General features: G+C 36.0%; 1 protein-coding gene and 1 pseudogene across 6 annotated transcripts; one reads left to right on the top strand and one right to left on the bottom strand.

The window, feature by feature from the left end:
• Nucleotides 1–298: 298 nt before the first annotated feature.
• Nucleotides 299–2202, top strand: LOC18106181 (BTB/POZ domain-containing protein At3g05675-like; annotated as a pseudogene).
• Nucleotides 2203–3609: 1407 nt separating this feature from the next.
• On the bottom strand, nt 3610–8160 carry LOC7488090 (BEL1-like homeodomain protein 1). Of its 6 annotated transcripts, none has more exons than XM_024587474.2 (8): nt 7926–8160; nt 7464–7556; nt 7226–7268; nt 6745–6852; nt 5765–6581; nt 5083–5456; nt 4878–4938; nt 3610–4768 (listed from the first exon to the last, which is right to left on the bottom strand). In XM_024587474.2, exons 5-8 carry the CDS (start codon nt 6539–6541, stop codon nt 3941–3943), a joined length of 2040 nt encoding a protein of 679 aa, XP_024443242.1. In that variant the 5' UTR covers nt 6542–6581; nt 6745–6852; nt 7226–7268; nt 7464–7556; nt 7926–8160; the 3' UTR covers nt 3610–3940. The 6 variants fall into 6 exon arrangements, with proteins under 6 accessions (XP_024443242.1, XP_024443239.1, XP_024443238.1 ...); XM_024587471.2 differs by having other exon boundaries at nt 7731–8160; XM_024587470.2 differs by lacking the exon at nt 7226–7268.
• Between the last annotated feature and the right edge of the window lie 4395 nt (nt 8161–12555).

A 12555-nucleotide genomic window follows, 5' to 3' on the forward strand; every position in this document is an offset into this window, starting at 1 on the left:
ATCAAGAAAACGAGGAATAAAATAAAGGTTGTGTAGTTTTTTATGATAACTTGTTATTTTTCTTTGTAATTTTGTTCATTGATATCTGGTTCTTCACTCACTAATAATTCTGTTCATTATTACCTCAAGAATTTGCTTATAGTTGATGTCAGTCTGGGAACAAGATAGAAACTTGGTCAAGTGGGTAGCTAGAAAAAATAAATTGAAACGTGATTTTGAAAGTTGAGGGTGAAAATGTATGCCCAATTCATATTTGGGGTTGTTTTATAATAGCCTGTTTTGATAGAATGTCAGGGCCTTTTTTAATCTTCAATTTCTTTAGATGAAGAACGAGTAGCTATGAAACTAGAGCTGCGAAGTCTATCTTTGGAAAGATGATGTTTTTATATTTTTGTCTCAAGTTTGAATGAATCTTGGATCAATTTAAGTTTCAGAGAGCCGAGCCATTCTGTTATTTGGGTTTAATTTATACCATTTTCTATTTACTGAAAGGATTGATATATGTAACTTAGTTAATGATGCTCTTAGAGCTCAACTAATCAAGTTTTAGACCATTTCAATCTGCAATTCCTTTAAGCTACTCAGGTTCTATTCTAGCAGTTTGGTTCAATTAAGTCTGTGACATCAAGTGTTGAAATTCAGTGCAATGAGAATATATAAGAGGTGAAATCCAAGGCTATGTGATTTTCTTTTGAGAGGTGCGCCATCCCTCCTTGTAGTGACAATCTGATTGAACCACACTGATGTTGTATGGTTCCGTGAATTTGTCTTGCCATAGTTCAATAATGCATGTAATCCTGCTGAATGACTGTAATTGATTTGTTTCTATCATGGCTATGTTTCATTCCCTCAGCTATTTCTGATTCTTTTAGTTGTACAATGAACTTAACTCTGTTTATGATTTCTGTTGATTCAATATTTACTTACATGAAAGAGCCAGGTAGGATTGGTGATTGCTCAACCAGAGATGTTGTTGTCCAATTCCAAACACAGGAAGACCGAGATAATTGGTTTTGGCGTCATTCTAATATCTTGGTATGCTGACAGCCATTCTGAGAACTGGCCTACTTGCCAGATCATTGACTCATGGAGCTGTGTTGAAGTTTACTGCCAAGAATCAGACTTCGATCACCATGTCAATTTTCTTCAACTTCTCTATGTTGTTATAGATGGTTCCTTGGGAGGCTTGTGGCATGGTGTGAAGAATGCCCTTGGCATTCTTCATCTGGCTGTAGATTTTTTCAAATTGTTACTGCTTGTGTGAACTACATGCAAGCAATGCCCTGGGAAAAAGCTGAGGAGGAGGAGATCCTAAAAATCATACCACGCATGGGATCAAAAGCGCAACCAATTCTGGCCCATTTCCAACCAGTCAATCCATCAGCTGTCAGATATTAAATTTGCCATTTCATTATCTCCTTCACCCATGAATGATCTTGAAACTTCTGCACAAGAGCAGCATGTGTACACGCTGACTGAGGATGATGATGCCCCTCTATTGACAGTTGATGAGGAGGTCAAATTTGAAGCAAAAGAATGTGTGAAGGGACTGTTCACCAGATTTAACAATATGTTAGAAGCTTTGTTATGTGATCCTGTGGAATCAGCTAATGAGAAAGAGAAAATGCAATCTTTTCAATCATATCTATCAGATTTGTCATTGGCTTGCTAGATATTAAATAAGTTGGTAATCATGAAGGAATTTGTCAATAAATTGAAGCTAGTTCAGGTAGTTGAGCAAGCTAGTTCAGAAGCCAAAATTATTGAGACAAAGTCGAAGGTTGTAGAGGTGGCAGCAAAGGTTTTAGAAGCAATAGGATATGGCATTGTTATTCTTCCTACTGCAAAACGGCTTCACTTGGTGAAGGTTTGGCATCCATTTGTGATGGTTACCAAAGCATTAATTGATTCTGCCACAACTAATGCCGAGGATGCTCCAGAACTTACGATTGATAGTGAGCTATGGAATTCCTTAGATCCACATTTGTTTCAATGGTTCTTGCGCTGCCATCAGAAGACCAGGCAGAGATTTTGACTGAATGGTTAGGAAATGAGCATATTCGTTATCCAGACTTCACCGAGGCAATTGAGGTGTGGTGTTACAGGTCCAAGGTTGCAAACAGAAGGTTAGAAGACACACTGGGTAGCCATGGCAAGGCCACACTTTGATAATTTGTTTTTCATCTTTTTGTTAGGCCTAGATTAATGATGTCGCTTAATTACATAATAATATAAATCAAAATTTTAAAATCTCATCTAACAGCATAAAATTTTAATATAAGTTAAGATGATTTTTTAATATAATATCAAGTTTTACTGATTAAACAGTTACAAGTTTAAATCTTATCATTTCTTTTTTATTTGAAAAAATTAATTGTATAAAGTATTTTGAGTCCATACAAGTTTTTCAAATCCAATATTTTTTACTCGAAAAAATACATTAAAGAATAATATAAATTATATTTTATAACTTCACTTAATTACTTAAATTTTTCAAGAATTCATTTTTCTATCCTTTGCAAAGATTAGGGTATGATTTATAAAGTTTCACTGAAAAGAGACCCCTAAACTAGGTGCCCTATATTTTAGCTTATCATCCAAGTGTGAAGTTACATTCTACATTAGGCCGATTCTGTTTGACTGTAATCTATAATTGTGACTACCACTAATTCTATTGTAATTAAACTTTCAAAAATCTTCGGGGCTTGTTCTATCAGATGTTCCAATTTTGCTCATGCCAATTTTCATCTGTTTATTTATCATTTACTAGATTACTTTGTAATTGAAGGCCTTACTCAAGCTTTATCAATCTTAGAACACTTTCATTACGTTGATTTACATGTTTTTCCTTCTTAAAACACCAACTCTTCTGCCATGGAAAGAAGTTTGACGAACCTTAAATTTGGAATTATTTCTCTGAGGGTTTTTGTTGAGTACGTACAAAAATAATAACCAAGTAATTAGGCTATTCGCCTATTGCCCCCAGTAGTTCAGGGCAAGGAACGACCTTTCTAAAAGAATATAATTCGTGATATGAGAAAACCTCATCCGTGTTGGACAATTATGGGTAGTAGTTGAGGATTCAGTATCCTTGGCAAAGAAGCAATCCTTGTAAACAAAGACAAATCTGCAATATACCCCATTGCCTTATCTAAATCTACCTAATAAACAATAGTTTCGTTACTTTTCTTCTTCTATTGAGTAATATGATTTTGGACCGTCTGGATCAGTTATTTTTGCATGTGTTCTTGCTCCTTTTGACTTTATTTTTCAACCTACTTTTTTATCCCGACTTTTCTCTAGCAGAGTGCCTTTTGGGGTTCCTCATCTAGCTATCAAAATTCCCAGCATCAGAAAATCATATTCTGCAACCACTCCTGACTTATCTTTGAAAACTTTGTTTGAATGAGACCTATGATGTTTATGCTCCAGAAAGCTCTCCCCTGACAGCACTAAAAGTAGATATAAAAGTGGTTTTCTTCCACTGTATCGTTTCTAGATGATGTTAGCCTATTGATTTTAAGGAAAAATATCGCTACTGATGTCTGCAGCATCCCATTCTTAAATCTCACATCCTGTGTGTAGCTAGCGATCAACTGAGCGTCACAGTTCATACATACTTGTCTTTATTTGATGAAATACATAGTGACATCAGGATTGCTCACAATCAATATACTATATTGGTATACCCCAATAGCTAACTCTTATGACACCAAGCCATCTATCATCCATATTCAAAACTTACAAAAATAATATACAATCTCAACTATATAATCTTAAATCCTAAGCTGTCTAAGAACTCAAAGTGTAGACCTATACTAAAGTGAGTTTTCTTCTTTCTTTACACTACCATGCATTTTCATTGTTCCCTAGTTATAGATGGAACAGCAACAAATAGTGAAAAGAGATCCTGAAGCCTCCACCTCTTTTTCCTAATATATCAGGCCACAAAGTCTGGCAACAGTTGTGCTAAAAACCTCTTTCGGTTCTGAATGTCGATGCTCTCGTATGCAGTTGAAGAGTGAGGCGTGGATGTGTTTATGGCTCCAAACTCATTTGGCTCACCAATTTCTACTCTTCTTCCCAGTTGAATGTTTTGGTTAGGAAGAAAAGTTTGGTGAGTGCCTGATAAGGAGAGGTTTTCACAATGTGGTAACCCGAGAGAGAGAGAAACACCATTGCCAGAAAACCTTGGTGTAAACTGCTCGCCATCAAACCTCCCAATTTCACCAATTGGGTATTGCCCAAAACCTCCAATGAAGTTGGTTTGACCTCCCATGAATGAGTAGCCATCCCTACTCTGCCTCTCACTGCCGAATTTTACAGAAACCTGCTCATCATTTGCCTCACCAGGCTTGATGTCCATGTTTATGGATGGCACACTAGTTGAGGACTGTATGAAATCATTGCTTCTTCGTTTCTTCGGGCTCCTTTGTGTGATCCCTTCTAATTCTGATGATCCTATAAAGGAAAACCCAGACTGGTTTCGGACATTTCCTCCAACAGGAGATGTTGAAGCTGTCGGCATTGAGATCTCAGAAGGAGCATCTGGTGAATTGTCCAAGGACTTGAAATTTCTAGTTTGATTTTCGCTCGCCGAACCTTTCTCTTGAAGAACTGACCGAGAAGCAGAATCTTCATTGTGATCACTCTTGCTTGTTTTGTCCTCTGATCCATCCTGTTCTTGTTCCTTAATTTCCTCCGTGTACATTTCTTCTACCATCGGCTTCCAAAGTCGAACTCGAGCGTTTATGAACCAATTAGACACCTGTGCAGTAGCAGACACACAATATAAGAATTTCCAAAGCTGCGATTCGAATATAAGAATTTCCACAGCTGCGATTGAAATGCTAAAAAATGCAGGAGATGGTTCATACCTGGCTCCTCGTGAGTCCTGTTTGTTTTGCGAGCATGTGCTTGTCTGAATCCTTGGGATAGCTGAAACATGAAAGGTTCACAAATCAGACATGAATAAAAACGGACCAAAACCTAGAATTCAGGAATTTTTGTTGGATCATGTAAAACAACTACGATTATCTACATGAAACTAGTCATCAATAGGAAAGGGCAAAATATGCTTACGGGTGGAGAAAGTGTTCGAAGAGCCAAGCACGGAGAAGTGAAACTGATCTTTCAGGCAATCCTCTCTGTGGTCTCCAAGCATTGTGCTGGATCATTCCCAACTGCTGAAGTGCACGCTGTTGCCTAAGGTGATGATCGACAAATTTGAGCCTTGAACCTTCAATCTTTCCTCCCAAGCAATCCTCTTCACCTAAGCTTTTGTTTGCAGCTTTAATTTGACCTGTTATTGCATCCTTCAAGCACCTAAACTGCTTGGAGATTGTTTTCAGCGCAAGGGCTGTATATGTCTTAGCAGAACCAATTCCTGCTGCTTGCTCAAACGAGGAAATCACAATCTGCATCTGGTGATGATACTGCCTGTACCTTTGCTCCACCTGCAGATAATAAAAAACAAGAATGAATAAAAGTATCTGCTTTCATAACAGGGTAGATATTATCAAGTTGAATACAACACCAGCTGACTGAGATTTGGACTCAGTTTCATTTGATGGGTTTCGTACAGTGATAGAGACCTAACTTTAATCCAACTGATCTCAGCCAATATTTTACTTGACACAATCAAGAACATTCCAAGAAACTGTAAACTTCATTTTCAAAACTAACTCATCAAAACCTAGCCAACACAAATTGTTAACACACCAATTGAAAACAACACATATATCTACACGTATAAACTGCGTACCTCATCAAGCATGCTGATAAGTTTAGCCTTCTTCATCTGAATTTCCTGCCTCTCGGCAGTGGAAAGCTCCGGTCCACGCTTCCCACTTACTTCTCCTCCACCAGACCCTTCTCCGGCTAATGATTCTCCAACCACTTTGTTACTAGTGTTACTACCAATCCCATTACTCCTCTTTGACAATTCACTCTTAATATCATTATTATTCACGCTAACAACCTCATCAAGTAGCTCTTGAGCAGCCTTCAAGTACTTTGAGCTCAGCAACACCCCTTGCATACCCAGAACCCCATTTGTCACACCCGAGCCTGATGACACCGACCCACCGGACACCCTTATATCTTCACCAGATACAGTTTGAGCCTGCGATCCAAAACAGCCTTGCTTTTGTGAGGAGAGGCTCAAAGACAGACCTTGCTGAGCGCGTGGTGTATCACGCGCGGTCGGTGGAGGGTCAATTGGATTGTAAAGATTGTAATGGATACGCGGAATAAGTCCATGCAAAGTGGAAGCGTCATGGGAGTTAGGGTCCAAAGGGATGCCAACGAATTGTTGGGTGTTGGGTGGCGCGTGGCCCGAGAGGTGGGGTTGAGGAGAGAGGCTGTTGGAAGCAGCAGCAGAAGCAGCGGCGTTGAGGAATACAAAGTTGTTGGAAGGTGGTGGTGGAGGGGTGTTGGAATATTGGACATAAGTAGGGTTCATAAGAACAAGAGTTTGGAGACCTTCTGCTGATGCTGCAGCTGCTTGGAAATCAGGATTCCCATGAAAGTATGTCGCCATCGGATTGGTTTTCTCGAAAAACTATGTGCAGTCTTTGTATCTACACTTGAAAAGAGACCACGTTAGTTAATTAGCCTTCACATCCAAATATCAAATCTAAAGACACACACAGAAATAAATACACACTACCCCTCATCTTTCTACATACATGCAGACACAGTAGTGCCCAGTATATAATTCAATGAGTTCTTTATGTTACTTACCTTCTTTATGAGAGTGGAATTTCTGATCAGCCCATCAAAGACCAAGTGTTTATCAAATATATGGGAGTTTCACAGAAAGTGTAGTGATGACCTCTTGTTACTCGAAGCCTGTGAATCAAGAAGAGGATGCATGAGGAACGAATTCAGAAAGCTTTGAATTAAGTGAAGAATTCTTGTTCATAAATTATACAAATTAATTTATGAACAGTGCGATCAAATCAAGATTTGAAAAGAATTATTGTTCGTTAATGTTTACATGTTTTCATCTTCTATAGAGCTCGAGTATCAACATCTAGAAGAAGAAAGAGTTAGAAAATAAAAGGGTAAGGAGTGGAAAACGGAAAGGTGTTGTTTATATATAGATATTGAGACAGAGAGAGAGAGAGAGGGGGGGGGGATAGTGCAGACTGCAGAGATTGAAAGAGAGAGAGAGAGAGAGGCGAGAATTGATTATAGTCTCAGGTTTTTATATAATTGGAACCTGTTGTAATGGAAATCTGAGTGTGCACGTGCTTCATGATCATCTGAACTTCAAGGGGAAGGAACAATTTTTCACTTACAATGACTTGAAGCCCATGAATTGTGAGAGAAGGAGAGAGAACTAACGATAAACAGTTGGGGCTAAAATACACAAGAAAAGGAAAGGGAGGACAAATATGTGCGTGTGTGTGTGTGTGTGTGTGTGTATACATGAAAAACACAAAGGAGCACACACCCACCTGTCTCTTGTATGATCTATCTATGGATTGAACAGTCTCTTCACTACTTAAGAGGAAAGACCTCTGTCAGACTCAAATCTCTGCAACTTCCCCCTTTGAAAAGGAAAAAGAGATGTCAAGAGAAAGATGGGGTTAAAAAGGCTGGGAAAAAGATACCCTTCTTTATTCACTCATTATCCACACATAATAATATTTTTGAACCCCCCATTTTATTACCAAAAAAATTCAAAAAAAAAAATAAATAAATTAGGCTAGAAAGGAAATTACTTTGACTAGTTAATTCATGCGCTAGTAGCATGTTTTTCTTGATTGGTAGTGGGAGTGTGTAGTATATATCATGAGAGGTTGTTATCTATCAGTTCTGCACTTTGATGAGGACCATATCTTATAGTATACTTCTATGGACACCTTCTCCCTCCCTCCCTCTCTCTCTCTCTCTTTTATGGCTTTTGAGTGAGGTACCTGCTGCGAATAGATCAAAACCAGGGAGCTTCTGTGATTTGACCTTTCCTTTTCAAATCATTCGATGCCTCAGGCAAACTTTGATGAGCCACAAAGAACCCTTTTTTTTTTTCCTTTCTTTTTTAGTGTTCGAGCATGTGTGTGAGAGAGAGAGGGGATCTATACGCATGTAGTAAGTGTGTTATATATAAAAAGAAAGAAAAGAAAACAATAATAATTGAGATTTCATCAAAGGGTGTCAAAAGAGCTGAAAAACTAGCTAGGAGACGCCTCCTTTCAAAACCCAAAAACTTGGTAAATGAAAATTATAAAGAAAAGATGACGATGATGATGATGAGAGCTGGATGTGGGTGGAGGGTGGTCCCTTTTGTTCAATTCAATAATAAATATCTCTGTCTTCTTCACATTTTTGTTTTTTCTTCTTCTTTCTTTACTTTTATTTTCTTTTTTTGGGTATAATTCTTGTGGTTGGACGACGGAGAATGAAGATAAAGCAATTGAATCACCAGGGAACACAGAGCCAATCACCACAGCACCTCCAATTTTCAAATATATACGTACCTATGGATATTAATTATACCAATTTCCATCCTGTATTAAATACATATATTATTGTATATATGTGTGTATAAAAATTTAGAATATGGTATTAAAAAGCAAAATTCAATAGCGGATCAATCCAAGTGCATGCATTTGCATCAAGGTAGACAAAATATATGGGCCCTGCCTAGCCATAGGTTCTCCCTGTTTTTACTGTTCCTTCTTTTGGCTAAAATTATTGAAAACAAACTACATATCTTCGTTATGGAAGAATTTTCTGGTATCTGCTCCTAACACTTGTCTATTTTCCCGCTGTTCTTCTTCAAACAGCCCCTCTGGGGGAGGGAAGGGGGGGGCCTCCAAATTATTCCTCTATTGGAAATATAAAATAAAGGGGTTGAGAGCTAGCTGTGTAGCTAGAGATTTTTTAAGAGGTAATAACTTTAATTAATAAATAAAGAAGAAAAGGTCTTCAGTACATGACCAGTTAATCAATTCTCAACAACAACCTTTCGTTGTTGTAGCCAGGCCTGATCTAGATCAGAAAGCAGTTCTATCGCCATCAGAATCAATAATAGTCAAGAATGAGCTTTGAGATGTTAATAGGACTGGTGTGCAAACAAGACACGTTCAAGATGTTCGTCAGGTAAACAATATGTGGTTTCAGTGGGAAATTATTATAGGGTTTATTATAATGTCAAAGGGGATCTGTGCCGTGTTATTAAATTTCCAAGGCCTTGTTTGTAGCTGTAAACAAAATCAAATTTTTTATATGTTTAGATTATTTTGCATGTTATTTTAATATATTTTTTAAAAAATATATTGTTTCTACCGTGATCTAAGAACACCCAGCAGTCATCCCATGATTCCCCATATCAAATTTAGCAATAACTCTGCAATTGAATGTCTTCAGGCTGACATTAACTGATCTGCGCGCAGCCAGTGAAAAAAGCTGCAAGGTAATTACTATACAGATGATAATATTTACTACCTCCAAGGTAATATATATACTTATGTCCCATGTGAATTGAAGAAACTGATAATGCAGTACTTGCTGTTGCATTGAATGTCTTCCTTCGTGAAAATTAGGAGAACAGGTCAATTTGAAAGCCCAATAATTCAAATAGAGGATTGACATTGGAGCAAAAGAAATAAATTTCTTGACAGAATTTCCTTTAAGGCAGCCTCCAATGTCACTTCACTGAACAGAAAATATCAATTCCTAAAAACGTTACCAATTATTGTCCTCTAGATTTTTTAAATAATAGAAATATAGGTAGATTGTTGACTTGGACATTTAAAAGTTTAGATTTATTTGTTTATTTTATTTATGATAATAGTTTGTTTTTAAATATGGTTGGAAATGTGATAGTGATAGATTTTTAAAGTTTTTTTTTTTTTTGTAGAAATGTATTAAATTAAAATTTTAAAAAAATTATTTTTAATATTAATATATCAAAACAATTTAAAAATAAATAATTTTTACCCGACCCATCTAAAACACAATACGAAACGGGGGGGCTTGGCATTAAACTCCAAACGGGTAGCTTCCTCTTAAAAAAGAAAAAGAAAGAAAAACTGGATTTATGGGTGCAACCAAACTTGGGACCTTCCAATGTCCTTTTCAAGTGCATTATCAGCTAGTAACTTTAATTTTGAAGCCAAGTTTCTGTTGGATTTAGCGCGCGCAGATCATGTTCTAGCTAGGACTATGTAGTATTGCTGTATTAATGATTTTGATTAAGAAAATGTTATAATGCCAAGGAAGTTTCGATACTGGAATCGAAGTGCAAAAGTAATCATAAATGATTGTGACTTTAGATGGATTTAAAATTCAAACAGAACCTGTTGCATGATATCTACAACATATATATATATATATATATTTGATTATTGTTGTTGTTCATTCTCTAATTTCTTAGTTCATGTCGCTGTGTTTTGTCAGATCTTAATCTTTCGTTTACAATTTATGTTCTATTGGAAGTGATCTTATAACCTAGTACACATGTCCGTACAAATATTATTGTGTCCCCTTAATGGTGCCATTAGTCCATTTTCAAGAATGTAAGTGCTGCATATCACATCAGACTACCAGAGTAATCCTCTAATTTGGGTGTCACCATGAACATCTCCCCCTCATCCTCAATCATGAGGGGTATAACTCAATTGATTAAACTCTAAATTTATTTTTTTAAAATTATATGTTTGAGTCTCATAAATTTCAGGACCACTGAAGTTTTACATGGTCGTTAACTTCAGGGCCCGTGAGATTAGTCGAGATGCGCATAAACTGATCCGGACACCCACATTAATCAAAAAAAAAAAATCTCCCCCTCTCTCTCTAAAATATCTCCAGTAACTAGATTATGGTGTATGACATTTATTTAAAGTGTTTATTAGGTATTTGATTAGTGCTTTGTCGCGGGTTGAATATTTTGTTTTCTGATAAAAAAATGAATATATAGACTTTTCTAACTCGTTTTTTTTACTGTTATACAGTAAAATTAATAAAGAGATAATCTAGGCTAAAAGACAAGAAAGACAAACTTAATAATAAGCCAGACTTAATAAGTTTGTAAAGTACAAGATTTGGTTATAAGCTAAGCCAATATTACACAAGAAAATGGTGAAGTCTGGATCGAATGGAAGGAGGATTAGGATACAGACTAGAAATGGTCTAGATTTGTCAAAGAAAAACTGACATGGTATGTGGATTAATGGAGAGGAGTAATTAAAGTAGCGCATCCTTAAAACCATGAAAAACAAAGAAGATGGGTGGTTACCAGACGATTTTCTATAGTTTTTTCTATTTAAAGAAGGATGAAGTAGGAATTAGGAGACAATCAAACATAACAACAAATCAACAACAACCACATACAAGTTCAATCAAGTTTGCAAAAACTTCAAAACATGTCTCTAGTAGGCAGCAACTAGTAGGTAAATAACTTGTAGGAGATAATTAGTAGGCTTGTAATCAGTAGGCTTATAATCCAGTAAACTTGTAATTTTTATCTTCAAGAAAACCTGAAAACACCAAAAATATCAGTTCATTTTCTTTGGTCAAGGAATTCCAGTGCATGGTTGTAATCAAAGCAAATATCATCAGTTGAATGTAAGTTCTATAATCTTAAATAATTAAAAATCTTATTAACATTCAAAGCATTAAAATATTTGGTTACTTCTTAAATGTTAAATTATATTATGGCTCGGATATTTTTAGGCAATTTTAAGGTAAAACAAAAACCTAAGTGGAACTCCCTTTACCAAATGAAGCCTGTTGATACCAAAATTGACCATTTTGGTTGCTAGAATTGGTGTCAACGATGATTTTCTCTCTCATCTCTCTCTAACAAAGGACTAAAATATAAGAAAAATTATTTTTTGGACTAAAATTGAATTGTAAACATTTAAAGGGACCTAAATTGTATTAGTTATAAAGATTAAGGGTGAAAGTGTACTTTTTGTGCAAACTCTGAAGACGCCACCTCTTTTGAATGCATGTTTTACTCCTGTCCTTTCTCTTTCAATTTTGCATTTGCCTAAGAAATCATAACCAATTGACCTTCAATCAGAACCAAATCATCCAGATCAAGAGTTTTATGACCAAAATGATAAAAAAAAAAAAAATACGTAATTAATACACGGTAATGTGTAAGTGTGTGAACAATGTATCACATGTTTTTTTCATAAGAAAAACACTACATGTTTTAGTGTTTTGTATAATAATTCATTAAAATATTCTGTTTGAAAATTGATCAAATATTATGATCAATCAATAAATTTATTTTAGTTGTCAAAATATATTTTTATTCTATAAGATTTTATTAAATATATTATACATAATGATCAATACATGATATTATCTAATAATTTCAACAATCACATTCACTATCACCATCACCACTACCTCTTCAACTTTACCACCGTAATCCTGCTACAATCGTTAGACTCACCACCATCCCACCATCCCACTATCACCAACACCACCTTCTCTTTGTCCTCGTCATTTCTATCAACATCTCAAACCCCTCTTCTAAAACCCCTCTTCTATCTTTAACAACACCCCAATCATTACCACAACTATAACAAT

The sequence above is a fragment of the Populus trichocarpa genome, chromosome 16, assembly GCF_000002775.5.
Source record: "Populus trichocarpa isolate Nisqually-1 chromosome 16, P.trichocarpa_v4.1, whole genome shotgun sequence".
Classification (NCBI taxonomy): domain Eukaryota; kingdom Viridiplantae; phylum Streptophyta; class Magnoliopsida; order Malpighiales; family Salicaceae; genus Populus; species Populus trichocarpa.